Below are 17,360 nucleotides of genomic sequence, written 5' to 3'. Positions count from 1 at the left end.
TTTTATTTTAGGACAAAAGTATACCCCTAGACAAGCTTATCGAATTTTAGTCAGCATTGATTGCCATAAAAACTTACAAGTCACTTTCACAAACCTTCTAAAACTTTCTATATCCATCTAGGGCTTGTAGTCAGCAATGACAACAAACAAAATTCAGTTTTTTAAACCTCCACAACTTTCTATATCCATTCAGGGCTTCTAGTCAGCAATGGTTATTAAAAAAAAAATTCACTTCATATTATAAATATGTTAGTTCACAAAATTAGCATGTTGCAAGACTTCTTTGAGGTAGCTGGTGGTTAATAAGGTCTGCTGCTAAGGCATTCTTAAATATATGAGGCCTATTTTGAAACCCTTGGGGCAGCACCAAGTGGCCTGGGCAAGAATCTTATCTTTAACTTCCAGCCATTCAAAAGCAAATAGTTACTGAGAGTCAGGGTGAAGAGGGATACAAAAAAATGCCTTTCTAGGACTGAGAACCTGAATGCAACAGGGGCTATTCAGCTGGCTCACCCAGAGATGCCTTCATCCATACAAATAGGTCTATTTGTTCAAGGACCTCCTTTGGGATGCCAAGAGGCCTTGAGCAAGTAGGGGTCTCAGGGCAAACAAGGGGGTCAACACTAGCTAGTCTACTCATCTTAAGGTGGCCCCAGGGGGGTGGGGCATTCAGGGACAATGAGAAATTGATGGGACATAAGAATGTCCTCAAGCCTCCCAAGGAGAGGGGTAGTTTTGGCTTTACCGTCAACTCCCATAACTAGATAAGTCCAAGTGGAGGTAGGTCCACAGTGGCAGTTCAGGACAGAGTAAGTGGCTCCAGCATTAAGAAATTAATAATGTTATCTGTCACCCAAGGCTCCTCTAGGTTGATAGTCAGATGTGAAGTCAGCAGAGCCATACGCAGCCTTGGGCACCCTCAGTCTTCTTCCCTTGCTTTGAGCAGGCTCTGGGGACTGTCCTGCCCACCCCCCTTCAGGAGAAGGAGCAGGCCCTGGGCCCAATGCTTATGCTGGTGGCACTTGGGGCAAGGTCCTGGTGGGTTCTGAGATTGAGGGTTGTCTCAAGTTTTCTGGCACTCTCTCTGTTGGTGGCCCTTTGACCAACAGTTCAAGCAAGGCCCTTGAGGCTGGAAGTCACAATTTAGGTGACACAGAGGGGACAGGGTGCTTTTAACAGTGACTGCAATAAGCTGAGCCTGTTCTCTGGTCTTTTGCTTGCCTCTCTTTGCCTTCTCCTCCTCCTCGGTCATGTTTCGATTGTTAAAGACAGAAAAGGTGGTTTCTAATAGGCCATTTGTCTCGGTCCAAGAGGGCTTTTGTAGCCAAAGGACTAAAGAAAGCACCGGACACGTTCTGAGACATGAGCTTTTATTATAGGTCTTACCTACAGGATGGGGAAGTCGAGCCACGTTGCCCTGAAATCAGGAACTTCTCTGAATGGATTCAGGAGCTGTTCTGAATGGCGGCCAGTTCAGAGCACAACATAGAAATAGTCCGCACTTTGGGGGCTGACTAAGCTGGTTATAAGGGCTCGATATTCCAATGGATATGAGAGCACAAGGCAGGGAGTAGGTTCATACAAGGTAGGGAGGGGTTGATTGTAATCAACAAGGAGGGGAGGATTATAGAGAGAACGGTATCTCAGGGAGTCTCAGGGAGGAGGTAGTTTTGGGTATAGATTACAGTTAGCATCTGATATTACAAGGAGAATAGGTCAAACCTCAGTTGTCCTAGGTCAAGCAAACTGCTGTGTGCAGTTTTCAAGACACTTGGGGGCCAGGGGCTCCCACACCATTAGTGGGTGTTTGTGGGCCCACAGAGAGATTTTGCAGCTTTCTCTGAATGTCAGGGACAGACTGACTGATGAAATGATACCTTTTTTGGGGCTTCCAGTAATCACCCCTGGAACAGGGCTGGGTTTTCCTTTCTCCTGAGTGATTCCCCTTAGCTTATTATAATTAACTGGCTTGGTGGTACATTTTCTCATGCCTTTTAGCAAACAAGTTTTAAAAGGGGATCATCAAGAAGATTTTTTTCCCTAATGGAAATTGAGATATGAGTGACAAGTCCCTCTCAGGTCCTTGTCTTGATAGAGAGCTATAAACATCTGGGCATAGGAAATTTCTGACTACTTTCCCTGTCTTTTACAGACTGGAGGATGGTGTTGTAACTTAGAGTCTCACTGGAGGGCTATGTTTCCCCATCTTTTAGCTTTTTTTGACTATTAGCATTTCCCATTTTCTCTGGAAAAAGAAATAGAGGAGGCTCACTAGGGCCCGTGTGAACGCTTGGCATCCCAATGTGCATCAGAGCTGGGCATGTCCCTCTCCGCTAGCCCAATCTCTTGGGTACATGAGGAATAAAGTCACTGGGCATCTCTGAGACACCTTTCCTGAAAGATGTCTGGACCTACACTTCCAGGGGTTTCCCAGATCTTACCCAGAAGAATTCCATGACAATGCTCTTGAGGAGTCAGGGCCTTGAATCCCATGCAGCACCTCTCCTGAGAGATGTCTGGACCTGTGCTTCAGGGGGGATTCCTGGGCCTTGCCCGGAATGATTCCAGGACAGTGCTCTCAAGGAGTGCTTCCTGTCCACTGACTCAGTGTCTTTGGAACACAAGGAGTAAAGGTGCCAGGGCCCCTAGGACATGTCACCAGGCATCTCCGGGATGTTCCTCCCAGGAGATGACTAGACCCATGCTCTCAAGGTGGGGGGCACTCACCCCACATAAGAGAAGTCTAGGACAATGCTCCCAGGAATACCTTTATCCTCTACTTTCTTGTTCCCTTAGGGCTAAAAAACCAGCATGCTCTGGAAGGGAAGCTTTATATTTGGCTGCAATGGGTTCTCAATAGAGACAAAACAATCAAGGCCTAGAGGGGAGACACTCCCGTTAGAAAATACTCAATTCCCATGACCATAGACCAGAGGTGACTCCCTAGAATGTTAAAGAGACCACCTTGTTTAGTACAAGAATCCTTAGGCTAGAATCCTGTGTTACAGACGATGGAAGGTCTCAGAAAGCATCAAAAGCCAGACAGAGGAGAAAGAAGGAGACTCTTGTGGAGGCAGGGGAGAGGCCCTCTGTTGAAGAGGTGGAAAGAAGAACAGATTCAGCAGGAGGAAGGGTCTGGGTCCCCAGAGGGGTGGAATGGAGAGAGTTTGGGGGAGTCTTGGAGAGCCGAGGAGAGAAGAAAGGGAGAGAGAAATGGGGGACTTGATTTGGCTTCCACTGGACTCCTGCACAATGTGGGGAAAAGCCCCCAGTTAGGTCTCAAGGGCAGCATAACCTGCCACTCTAAGTCTCTTAGATCTACACAGTGTGGAAACAGGCTCCTGCCACCTCCAAGGAGAGAGCAGGGAACTCAGAGTGGATGGAGATTATGTCCAGGGGGGCCAGATCAGAGTCCCCAGATTCCTAGAGACACAGAGTTGTGTGTGAATATAGGAGAGGATAACAATGAGTGAAGTGAGAAGAAGAAAGCAAAAGCTCATGGTCAAGCTTCCTGATCAATAGCCATGATTTACCAGTCCAGAAGGTCAGAGAGAAGTGTCTCCTGGCTGGCTCGCCAAAATATATTGCTGGATTCGGGTTCCTAGGTTCTTGGCCATGCCACAAGAAAGAATTCAAGGGCACAGCACAGCATAGAGTAAGCAGGTAGAAGTTTATTAAGAACGCATGTGAGAAGACATGTGGGCACTCTCACAAGAAAAGAGGTGAGAGGTGAGAGGCCCTTTCTTTTGTAATTTTTATTTACTATTTTACTACTCTCCCCTTTTTCCTCTTCTGTTGATGCTTGAGCCTAGATGACCCACTCAAGTTGGGTCATTTGGCCCCAGGTACTGTTTATTGTTGTTCTTCTCAGATATATCTTTCTCCTTGAAGCCTGACCACTTCTTAGAATTTGCCCTTTGTTCATCAGCCAGCCACTGCCCTAATTCTAACTCTGCCTCACCACCACCATCCCCCAAAACACTAAAATGATGATAAATCTAAAAGGGAGCAGGAACCAACATTTATTAAAATTCTTACTGTGTATGTATTATGCTAGATACTTTATAAACATCATCTTTTTGATCATTTCTACTGAGCACTTCATTCACTTGTCAGGAGAGATTTTTCACCATAGACAAGTTAGACAGAGTCAGAGACATTAGAGGAACTACAGAAATGTTAATACATCACTGTAACTAAGCCCATAAACTCTTCTTTCATTGAGAAAAATCTTCACAAGGCTCCTAGAAACACTTCTTCCCAACAGAGTTGGATCCAAATATGAGGAAGCCCTAGATGAATGATATCATCCTAATTCAGGGCTTGAAAACTAATATAATAGGAAAAGTTAAATAACTAGGCCTAACCTGGGAATGTCCAAATAAGAAACAACTGTAGATGAGTTATCTGCAATGGTAAAAATGTTTCATACTCTGTTCGAGTCCTCTTTCCCATCTCCAAAAGCCAAAGCAAAGGACAAAACAGAACTTGATCACTTTTGCTTCTTGCCTCTCCGCTTTTCCTTGTCTTTGCCTTTTCCTTTTGAATCCTTGCTATCATCTTTGTCCTTTTTAGGTAGCCTGAAAGCACCAATTTCATTCCTTATCACAGTGCCTCGCCACCAGGCCTGGAGCTGGAAGAGAAAGGAGGAGTGAGTGCAACCTGTGTCGGTTTGACAAGCAGCATTCTTTCCACATAAGGGGATTGCTTTTTTTGACTAAAATACCTTCTCTTTGAATAATGGACTCTACTGGGACATGGGAGTGGCCAGACAAGCTGTCACTCCAGCAATGCTCCCCTGATGTGCTGGGCCCAGAGCTTAAACCTCACGGACTCTAATGTTCTCAGGGAGTAAAAGTAAAGGTATCTGATCAGGCCAATTTTTCCTTCACACTTAGAAACTTTCTACCCTTTAACATGTCCATGTTCCCCACTGCCAGCAAGATAGCTAAAAATAATTTGATCCAAAAGGTATGTTAGTTACCTGCACCAAGGGCAAAAGCAAGGACTCAGTCCAAAAATGCCTATATAATCTGGGTGACTTCAAAATAGGCTGCCTGGTGCATTTCATATCTTTAGTGACTGATTAAGGGATCAATACCCCTCTTACTCTCAAAAATTTTTAGATAGCTCCCTTGAATATCTTAGTCATTAGATACAACTGTTCTGAATATAGTCTAGGCTACTAATCCTCTCTAAACTCAGACAAGGGTCTAAATGCTGGAAGCAAGTACACCAGTGAAAAGAAAACAAAAGTTCTTATATTTTGGCTCTAAATCAAGGAATCCTGACAAATGAGAAACTCAGTTAAATACCTGCTAATTACACATCTGAGTCTCTCCTGATGGAAAAGTCCAGTCTGGGTCTGAGTATCCAAACTGAATGTACTTTAAAGCTTTTACTTTCTTAACCACCTCCTAAATATACAATCCAAACTACAGTTTGCAAGGTAGAGTCTCAATAGATACTCCTCTTTCAGAGAAGGCAATCCTCCAGACAAAAGTTTTAGTCCAGCTGATACTAATTTTGCTTTAAAATATTTCCCAGGATCTGTGACTGCCAGTTTCATTCATTACTCTTATATGTAAGTTTATATAAAATTAAAATACCTCAATTTTTTTCTGAACTGCTACTTAACCCCTCCAGCTTTTTTTGAAAACAGCTTTTTTTCTTCAACTCAAAACCCAACACATAGCCTGGCCTGATTTATCAACAAGCTTTTCAGAAGCAGTAGGGTTTTAAAAAGGGTCAATCTGTCAAGTGCTATTTTTGGTTAGAAATAATTCTTAAATCTGTTTTGCTTCCACTGCTAACCACCTTTCCCCCACCCCCCAATTAACAGCTGGAAGCATAACTGTCTTCCTGCAGCATGGACTGTGCTGGCAAATCTCAGGAATAACAAAAGTCCTTGCTTCCTCACAGATCTGTTCTGTAGGATGCTGCTACGTGTTTGATAATAAATGAGATGTGCTTTGAGTTCCTCAGTGTAAAGCTAGCTATGGCACTGAAGGGGCCCCAAGATGCCAAAATTATGAATGTTTACCTTTACTATGCTCTTTAATTCCAGCTCATCTTGTTCTATCTTCTTCCTGGTCTTCTCCTTTTCTATGCGATCTTCAATAATGACTTGTTCATACTCCCTTAGCTGCAAAAATAGACATTAATCAAATGTTACAGTACTTTCTTAGCTAAGCTGTAGGCCAACAGCTCTGCAATTTCAATATAAAAATACAAAATAAGACATGCCAAAACAAAAACCAAAGAAAAGAAAAAACGTACTGGATTCCTAGCTTGTAAATATTCACATATTAACATTACATGGGGCATAAATGTTCCCCAATTCTTTTTCAATTTAAATAACTCAAATTAAGGTTTCAGATCTATCATAAAAATTAAATAATAACTAATTCAATGATGCATGATTTATGATTTCAAAATAGTGTGATTTTTAAAAACAACTGTACTGGAATGTACGCATAAATAGCCATCTTTTAAAAGAGAAATTTTAGGAGTTCTACACTCATTCAATGATAATACCATAATCAGAAGCTTTTCAGAAATCATCATTTACAAATTATCTTCTGAGACCACAAAGTGGAAATAATAATATCTACGTCAAGGGGTGGTGGCTAGGGTTAAATGAGTTAAATCTGTGAGATAGTAGAAGCGTGCCAGGCACAGAGTAAGCACTACATGCATGTTAGCTGCTGCTGTTATTGGCACTGTCATCATCATCATCATCATCATCGTCATTGTCATCATGGTCATTGTCATCATCATCATCTAAAAAAAATTCCATTGGTTTACAGGCACACCTCCACTCTTAGACCAAAAATAGCACTGCCCAGATACTGCAGCTTAGCTACCACTCATGCCTCGGGGAGCAGCCTTACACTAACAAGGCTCTTTTCCTTACCAATTTTGCAAGGTCTTGAAGGTGTGCCAAGTCACTGGCCTTTGCAGCTTTGAGAGCATTTAGTTCATTCTGTTTCATTTCTGTGTCCTTATCAAATTTCTCCATCCAGAACTCTAACTTCTCTTCAAGTTTCTATTTGGAAACAACATTAAAATATGGCTTTATCCATATGAGGTTCAAGAATAGGCAAAACTGACCTATAGTGAAAGAAGTCACAATAGTGGTTACTTCTCAGGGGATGGTCAATTTATTGATTGAGAATGGGTCATGATGGAGAATTCTGGGATACTGTAAATGTTCTCTGTATTTCCACCAAGGTGATGGTTACATGGAGGTATATACTTAAATATTCATCAAATTGTACACTTGATATTTGTGCCATTTACTGTGTATATGTTAATAACTCCATTTGAAAATAAAGAAGAAAGGCCTTCCAGATGTCTGGATAAGAGAAACTGAAGTAAAGAGGAAAGGTAGGTAGAAAATACTGGAGGATACATGTTCTAGTTTGCTAATGCTGCCGTTATGCAAAATACCAGAAATAGATCAGCTTTTATAAAGAGGGTTGATTAAGTTACAAACTTACAGTCCGAAGGCCATGAAAATGTCCAAATTAAGGCATCAAGAGGATACCTTCACTGAAGAATGGCTGATGGTGTCCAGAAAACCTCTGTTAGCTGGGAAGGCATGTGGCTGGCATCAGCTGATCCTTTGCTCCAGGGTTCTGGTTTCATAATAGCTTTTTCCAAAATGTCTCTGGACCAGCCTCTCCAAATGTCTCCTAGTACCTCTAAGCATCAGCTCCCAAGCATCTCTCCAAAAGTCTCTCTCAGCTGTTCTGAGCTTCTTCTGTCTGTGAGCTCTCTTATAGGACTCCAGTGATTTAATTAAGACCCACCCTGAATGGGCAGGGTCTATATCTCCATGGAAATAATTTAATCAAAGGGCTCACCCACAGTTGACTGAGTCACATCTCCATGTAAACACTCAATCAAAAGTTTAATGTCTGCCCTCACAAGACTGCATTAAAGAACATGGTTTTGGGGGGATATAATATATCCAAACTGGCACATTCCACCCCAGGACCCCCAAAAGATATGTTCTTTCCACATACAAAATACATTCATTCCATCACAATACCACAAAAGCTTAAATCATTTCAGTAACAATAGGTAAATACAAGATCTTATAAAAATCAGTTACAGGTATGGTTTATCCTAAGGCAAAATTCCCTTCTAGCTGTGGGCCTGTGAAACTTAGAACAAGTTATCTGCTTCCAATATACAAAGGAGGGACAGTCATAGGATAAACATTTCCATTGCTTAGGATGGTTGAAATGGGAAAGTTTATGTTATATATATGTTTTCGTAATTTAAAAAAAAAAGAGCAACTAAAGAGATAATGACAATTAAATATAATACATGATCCTGGACTGGATCTAATAATGGAGGAGAAAATGCACAAAAGGACATTATTGAGACAAAAGGAAAAAATTGGAATATAGACTGTAAGCTTTATATCAATGTTAAATTTCTTGGACTTGATAACTGCATTTCAAGTGATTACATAAGTGAACATCCTAAAGGATCTAAAATACAAATACATATAATGTAATGATAAATCAATGGTTTGGGACTCATAATACGTTAAAAATGTAATTTATGACAAAAAGATGGGGGACAAAAGGGTATAGATACATAGTTTATGTACACTATTGAAGTTAAATTCTCATCATAGCAAACAGGATTGTTATAAACTTAGGATGTTAAATTTAAGCTCCATAATAACCTGAAAGAAAATATCAGAGAATATACAAACTCATAGAGACAGAAAGTAGACTACAGGCTACCAGGGCTGGGAGGTAAGGGTTTCTGTTTGGGGTGAAGGGAAGGTTCCAATAGTAGATGGTGGTACAACACTGAATATGATCAATCCCACTGGCTGGTATGTGTGGTGGTTTGAAGGGTATGTACCCCATAAAAACATGTTCTTAAATTTAATCTGTTCCTGTGGTGTGAACTCATTGTAAGTAGGACCTTTCATCGAAGCTACTTCAGTTAAGGTGTGACTCACTTCAGTCAAAATGGGTCTTAATCCTATACTGGAGTCCTTTATAAGATAATGAAATTCAGACGAAGAGGGAGAGAAAGCCATGGAAGCAAGAAGCTGAAATCAATGAAACCAGGAAGAGAAGGGAGAGACCAGCAGACACTGCCATGTACCTTGCTGTGTAACAGAAGAGCCAAGGATCACTGGCAGCCAGTCTTCATGAAGAAAGCATTGCCTTGATGATGCCTTGATTTTGAACATTTTCCTGGCCTCAAAACTGTGAGCAAATAAATTCCCATTGTTTAACTTGACCCATTTCATGGTAGTTGCTTTGAGCAGCCTAGGAAACTAAAACAGTATGCTTGGGAGGAGTTGGGAAGGGAAGATTTATGTTGTATATATTTTCACAATTAAAAAGAAAAAAGAAAGAGCCACTAAAGAGATAATGACAATTAAATGCAATACATGATATTGGATGGGATTAAAAAATAAAAGAGAAAAGGATCAAAAGGACATTATTGGGACATAAGAAAAAAAAATGGAATATAGAATGTAGGCTTTATATTAATGTTACATTTCTTAGAACTTGATAACTGCACTTAAGGTAGTTACACGAGTGACTATCCTTGTTCATAGGAAATGTACATGGACGTATTATGTGCTCAAGGAGTATGATGTGTGCAGTGTGCTCTCAAATGTCTAGGAGAGAGAGAGTGAGTCACTGCAAATGTGACAAAATGTTTAAATTGGTGGATGTGTGTATCTGGAGGTTAAAGGGAGTATGTTGAAGTTCTCTGTATGGGGTTTGTATTATTTTTGCAATGGTCCTGTAAATTTGAAATTATTTCAAAATTTAAAATGTTAAAAAAATAAATTAATCCAAGAAAAGTTACAAAAGATACAACTATAAAACTTGAAAGGTAAAAAACGTAAAATAAGATGGAGAAACAATACAAATAAAATATCACAATAAAAGTAAATTGGGGCTAATCCCCATATCAAAACAAAAAGCCTCTCAGGTTGTTTTTTTTTGAATCCAGCTAAAAACTATTTACAAGAACCACAGCTAAAACAAAATAACCGGAACAAAAGGAAAGTAGGTTTGGTGATTAATATATGACAAAATAGAATTAAAGCCTGTTTTGGTTTGCTAGCTGATGAAATGCAACACACCAGAAATGGGTTGGCATTTACAATGGGTATTTATTAACTTACAAGCTTACAGTTCTTAGGCCATGAAAAAAATGTCCAAATGAAGACATCAACAGGACAGTACCTTGTCTGAAGACTGGCTACTGGTGAACTTGGGCTCCTCTGTCAGAAAGCAAGACACATAGCGAACATCTGTCAGTCCTTCTCATCCGGGTTTCATTGCTTCTAGCTTCTGGCTTCAGCAGTTTCCTCTCAGCTTCTCTGGGGCTTTTTCTGTGAGCTTCTCTTAATTTTATTTCTATGTATTTTATCCTCTTATAAAGGACTCCAGTAAGAAGATTAAGACCCACCATGGGGCAGGCATCAAATGAAATAACCTAAACAAAACATCCCACCTACAAGAGGTCTACACCCATAGGAATGGATTAAATTTAAGAACATGATTTTCTGGGGTACATAACAGCTTCAAACTACCACAAAGCCAAAAAACTAAATGGGACAACAAGGCATATTTCCTACTGATAAACCTATTAAGAAGGTATTACACTTGTGAACTTTTATAAATCTAACTAAATCTTTGGGAATATATAAAGTAAAATTATTAGAAATAAAAGAAATCAACAGGTGCACAATCATCCTATGAGACTTTATCACAATTCCCTGAAATCAATAGTTCAGGTAGACCAAAAATTTGAATAACATAATTAATCAGTCAGATTAATAGACATTTATACAACTTTGTACCCAACAGAGAATATACATTCTTTTCAAATATCCATGGAATATTCACATTACCAGAGATATTTTAAGTCCCAATAAGAGCTTAACAAATTCCAACAAGCATATATCTTATACTTCTCTCAGGCCACAAGATAATACAATAAGAGTATAAACCTCAAAAAGTTTTGTGAGGTTCACAGCGCAAACATCAAAGGATTGTTGTGAAAGACAGCCTTCCCTTGCCAACTCCATCTACTTGGACATTTAAGAAACACCCTGGATAAGGGTTTGGTATCCAGAATATATAAGCAACTTCTACAACTCAACAACAAAAAGACAACTCAGTTAAGAAACGGACAAAAGAACTTGAATAGACATTTCTCCCAACAGATACAAATGGCCAAAGAGCACATGAAATGATGGCCAACATCATTAGGCATTAGGAAAATGCAAATTAAAACTACAATGAGATACCACTTCACACTCACTAGGATGGCCATTATTTAAAAACAGAAAATAACAAGTATTGGCATGGATGCAGAAAAATGGGAGCCCTCGTACATTGTTGGTGGTAATATAAAATGAGGCATATATATATATATGAGCCAAAATCTATACGCTGTCTACAAGAGACTCACCTTAGACCTAAGGATACAAAAACAGTATCCAAAAAAAAGCTAGGGTAGCTATACTAATATCAGACACAGTAGACTTTAAATGCAAAGCTGTTATAAGAGACAAAGAAGGACACTATATATTAATAAGAGGGAAAAACCCCCAAGAAGAAATAACAATCATAAATATATATGCATCTAACTAGGGTGCCCCAAAGTACATGAGGCAAACACTAGCAAAACTGAAGGAAGAAATAGATGTTTCTACATAATGGTTGGATACTTCAATACATCACTCACATCAATAGAACAATAAGGAAACAGATAACTTGAATAATTTGATAAATGAAATAGACCTCACAGACATATACAGAACCGTGCACCCCCAAAACAGCAGGATATGCATTCTTCTCAAGTGCTCATGGATCATTCTCCAGGATAGACTACATGTTCTGTTGTAAAACAGGTCTTAATAAATTTTAAAAGATTGAAATTATAGAAAGTACTTTCTTCAATAATAATGAAATGAAGCTAGGCATCAACATCAGGTAGAAGACTGGAAAATGCACAAATTTATGGAGGTAAGCAACACGTTCTTAAACGATCAGTGGGTCAAAGAAGAAAATGCAAGAGAAATCAGTAAATATCTCAAAATGAATGAAAATGAGAACACAATATATCAAAAATTATGAAATGCAATGAAGGCAGTGCTGAAAGGGAAATTTATAGCCCTAAATGCCTACATTAGAAAGGAATAAAGAACTAAAATCAAAGACCTAATTACAACTAGAAAAAGAACAGCAAACTAATCCCAAAGCAAGTAGAAAGAAAGAAAGAACAAAGATTAGAAATAAATAAAATCAAGAACAAAAAAACAGTAGAGTGAATCAACAAAACCAAAAGTTGATTCTTCGAGAACAACAACAAAATTGACAAGGCTTGTGGTAGTTTGAAGCTGCTATGTACCCTAGAAAAGGCTAGGTTCTCTTAATCCATTCCTGTGGGTACAGACCTATTGTAGGTGGAAACTTTTGATTAGGTTATTTCAACTGAGGATTTGCCCCAAGGTGGGTCTTACTGTAGTCCTTTATAAGAGATAAAATTAAGAGACGCTCATAGACAAAAGCTACAGAAAAGCTAAAAGAGGACCCACAGAAACTCAGAGAGGAAGCCACTGGAACCAGAAGCTGAAAGCAATGAAACCCAGGAGTGAAGGAAGGACCAGTGAACACCAGCCATGTGCCATCCAACATAACAGAGGTGTCCTAGATGCCAGCAGCCTGTCTTCAAAGTCCAGGTATCATTCTGTTGATTGCCTTGAGTTGAACATTTTCACAGCCTAAGAACTGTAAAATATAAGTTAATAAAACCTCATTGTAAAAGCTAACCCATTTCTGGTATATTGCATTCCAGCAGCTTAAGAAAATCAAAACAAGCCCTTAGCTAGATGGACAAAGAAAATGATATAAATAAATAAAATGAAACATGAGATGGGGACCATTACTACAGACCCCACAGAAATAAAAAAGATCATAAGAGGATACTATGAACAACTGTATGCCAACAAACTAGACAAATTAGATGAAATTGACAATTTCCTAGAAACACATGAACAACCTACACTGACTCTAGAAAAAAAAAAGATTTCAATAAACCAATCACAATAAAGAGATTGAAATGGTCATTAAAAATCTCCCAACAAAGGAAAACCCAGGACCAAATGACTTCACAGGTGAATTCTACCAATCATTCCAAGAAGAATTAATACCTATCCTGCTCAGACTCTTCCAGAAAATTGAAGAGGAAGGAATGCTACTTTACTCATTCTATGAAGCCAACATCACTCTAATACCAAAATGAGATAAAGGTAGTACAGGAAAATAAAATTATAGACCAATCTCTTTAATGAATATAGATGCAAAAATCCTCAAAAAAAAAATACTGCAAATTGAATCCAACTGCACATTTAAAAGAATTTTACACCATGATCAAGTGGGGGTTTTATCTGAGGTATACAAGGGTGGTTCAACACAAGAAAATCAATGAATGTAATACATCACATTAACAACTCAAATGAAAAGAACCATATGATCATCTTGATTGATGCAGAAAAGGCATTTGACAAAATCCAGCATCCCTTCTTGATAAAAACACTTCAAAAGAAAGGAATAGAAGGAAACCTTCTCAATATGATAAAGGGCATATATGAAAAACCCATAGCTAACATTGTAATCAATGGTGAAAGACTGAAAGCTTTACCATTGAGATCGGGAACAAGACAAGGATGCCTGCTGTCACCACTGTTATTCAACATTGTGCTAGCAATTCTAGCTAGAGCAATTAGGCAAGAAAAAGAAGTAAAAGGCATTCAAATCAGAAAGGAAGAAGTAAAACTTTCACTTTTTGCAGATTCTATCGTCCTATACCTAGAAAATCCTAAAAAGTCTACAACAGAGCAACTAGACCTAATAAATGAGTCCAGCAAAGTGGTGGGATACAAGATTAATATGCAAATTCAGTAATGTTTCTATACATTAGTAATGAGCAATATAAGGGGAAATCAGGAAAAAAATTCCATTTGCTACTAAAAGAATCAAATATCTAGGAATAAATTTAACCAAGAATGTAAAGGATTTGTATTCAGAAAACTACAAAGCATCGCTAAATCAAAGAAGACCTAAAAAAATGGAAGGATATTCCATCTTCATGGATTGGAAGACTAAATATTGTTAAGATGTCAATTCTACTCAAATTGATTTACAGATTCAACACAATCCCAAATTTCAATAGCCTACTTTGCAGAATTAGAAAAGTCCATTACCAGATTTATTTGGAAAGGTAAGGGGCCCTGACTAGCCAAACACATCTTGAAAAAGAAAAAGTTGGAGTATTCTCACTTCCTGACTTTAAAACATATTACAAAGCTACACTGGTAAAAACAGCATGGTATTGGCATAAAGATAGCATATTGACCAATGGAATAAAACTGAGAATTCAGAAATAGACCCTCACATCTACGGTCAATTGAATTTTGACAAGGCTGTTAAGTCTAGCTAACTGTAGCAGAGCAGTCTTTTCAACAAATAGTGCTGGGAGAACTGGATATCAGTATCCAAAAGACTGAAAGAGGACCCCTATCTCACACCTTTTACAAAAATTAACTCAAAAAGGATCAAAGACCTAAATACAAAAGCCAGACCCATAAAACTCTTAGAAGAAAATGTAAGGAAGCATCTTCAAGATCTTGTGGTAGGAGGTGGTTTCTAAGATTTTACACCTACAGCACAAGCAATGAAAGAAAAAATAAATAGGACATCCTCAAAACTGAATATTTTTGTGCCTCAAAGGACTTTATTAAGAAAGCAAAAAGGCAATCTACTCATGGGAGGAAATATTTAGAAACCACATATCTGATAGTTTTAATATCCAGGATATGTAAAGAGATAGTACAACTCAACAATAAAAAGACAAGCATACAACCCAATTAAAAAATGGGCAAAGGACATGACTAGAAATTTTTCCACAGAGGAAAATGGCTAAAAAACACATGAAAAGATGTTCAACATCACTACTCATTATGGAAATGCAAATCAAAATTATGAGATATCATTTCATACCTACTAGAATGGCCACTATAAAAAAAAAAAAAAACAGAAAACCACAAGTGTTGGAGAGGATGTGGAGAACACTTACTCACTATTGGTAGCAATGTAGAGTAGTACAGCTGCTGTGGAAGACACTTTGGTGGTTCTTCAGGAAGCTAAGTATAGAACTGCCATATGATCCAGAAATCCCACTACTAGGTATATACTCAGAACTGAAAGCAGGGATGCAAATAGACATTTGCACACTGATGCTCATAGCAACATTATTGACAATTGCCGAAAGATGGAAACAACCTAGGTGTCCAGCAACTGAAGAATGGATAAACAAATTCTGGTATACACATATGATGGAATTTTATGCAGCTGTAAGAAGAAATGAAATCATGAAGTATATGACTACGTGGATGAATCTTCAGGACACTATGTTGAGTGAAATAAGTCAGACACAAAAGGACAAGTATTGCATGACCTCACTAATATGAGCTAAATATAACTAGCAAATTCATGGTGTGAATATCTAGAACATAGGTCACCAGAAGATAGAATGAGAGCAGAGAATGGGGAGCCAATGCTTTATTTGTACAGAATATGTAATAAGGTTGATTGTAAATGTTTGGAAATGGACAGATGTGATGGTAGCACATTATAGTGGGTGTAACTGACAGTGGATATGAGGGTGTGATTGTGGTTGAAATGAAAAGTTTAGGGCCATGTATGTCACTAGAAGGAAAGCCGGAGGATGAAACATGGGACTGACTGTATAACATAGAGAACCCTACTGGGGGTGAAAATGTTCTAGAATTGATTGTGGTGATGAATGCACAATTCTGTGAATTGATTATACACTTTAGATGGACTGTATGGTATATTGATTTATATCATTAAAACTGTTTTTTAAAAAATGTATTTATGTATTGCTTGTGTATTGGGTTGAAGACCCAAGAAACACTGAATCCATCCATTTATTCACAAGTACATCTGATTGCTACTGACTACTGCTATGCCTTTAACACTTGAAATATGTAACATAATGCATAATTCTTAAATTACAGGTGTATATGACACTGTTTCTAATATCCTACCAGATATTTTTTCAGTAAAGTCCTGTTACAAAGCATGTAGAAATCCTCCTCTTAAACTAAACATTCATACCTCAGATTTGAAATTGTTTACTGATAACTTGTTAGATTTTCCTAAAAGCAGGCTGTATTATGGGTAAGCTGGAATTTTTTTCCTGATTCATCCAACAGGGATTTTTTTTTTTTTTACTTTTTTTTAAACAATTTTATTGAGATATATTCACACACCATACAATCCATCCAAAGTATACAATCAGTGGCTCACAGTATCATCATATAGTTGTGTACTCATCACCACAATTTTAGAACATTTTCCTTACTATAAAACGAAAAATAACATAAAAAAATACAAAAGAAAACCCAAAACATCCCATACTCCTTATCCCCCTATTGTTTTTTTGTTTTATTTTGTTTTTGTTTCTTTTTTCTAAAATGTCTTTATTTCACTTTTATATTTAAAGATATTTTCACTGTGTATAGAATTTCAGATTGTTTCTTCAATGTTTTCTGGCCTACATTGTTTCTAATGAAAAGGTGACTGTCCTTATCTTTGTTACTCCCTATTTAAGGTGCCTGTTTTTCTCCAGCTGCTTTTTTTTTTTTTTTAATTAAATTCAGCTTTATTGAGATATATTCACATACTATACAATCATCCATGGTATACAATCAACCGTTCATAGTACCATCATATAGTGGTGCATTCATCACCTCAGTGTATTTTTGAATGTTTTCCTTACACCAGAAAGAATAAGAACAAAAAATAAAAAAGTAAAAAAGAACACCCAAAGCAGAGGCTAGGCCTCCCTATAATTGTGCCTAAGAGCCTCCTCCCGAATGCCTCTTTGTTGCTCAGATGTGGCCCTCTCTCTCTAGCTAAGCCAACTTGAAAGGTGAAATCACTGCCCTCCCCCCTACATGGGATCAGACACCCAGGGGAGTGAATCTCCCTGACAACGTGGAATATGACTCCCGGGGAGGAATGTAGACCTGGCATCGTGGGACGGAGAACATCTTCTTGACCAAAAGGGGGATGTGAAAGGAAATGAAATAAGCTTCAGTGTCAGAGAGATTCCAAAAGGAGCCGAGAGGTCACTCTGGTGGGCACTCTTACACACACTTTAGACAACCCTTTTTAGGTTCTAAAGAATTGGGGTAGCTGGTGGTGGATACCTGAAACTATCAAACTACAACCCAGAACCCATGAATCTTGAAGACGATTGTATAA

At 38.3% G+C, this 17,360-nt stretch overlaps 1 protein-coding gene across 2 annotated transcripts in view; it reads right to left on the bottom strand.

Annotated features, from left to right (window-relative positions):
• Positions 1-3,651: 3,651 nt before the first annotated feature.
• The window catches only part of IQCG (IQ motif containing G), a 70,776-nt gene continuing 57,067 nt past the window's right edge, over positions 3,652-17,360 (bottom strand). For both annotated transcript variants that reach the window (XM_037837420.1, XM_037837414.1), the window contains exons 9-11: positions 6,917-7,048; positions 6,044-6,145; positions 3,652-4,633 (exon numbers count right to left, since the gene is read on the bottom strand). In XM_037837420.1, coding sequence (XP_037693348.1) covers positions 4,493-4,633; positions 6,044-6,145; positions 6,917-7,048 — 375 coding nt within the window. In that variant the 3' untranslated portion in view covers positions 3,652-4,492. The remainder of the gene's footprint in view (positions 4,634-6,043; positions 6,146-6,916; positions 7,049-17,360) is intronic.

This window comes from Choloepus didactylus, chromosome 1 (assembly GCF_015220235.1).
Source record: "Choloepus didactylus isolate mChoDid1 chromosome 1, mChoDid1.pri, whole genome shotgun sequence".
Classification (NCBI taxonomy): Eukaryota; Metazoa; Chordata; class Mammalia; order Pilosa; family Megalonychidae; genus Choloepus; species Choloepus didactylus.
This window is presented reverse-complemented; position numbering and strand designations above follow the sequence as displayed.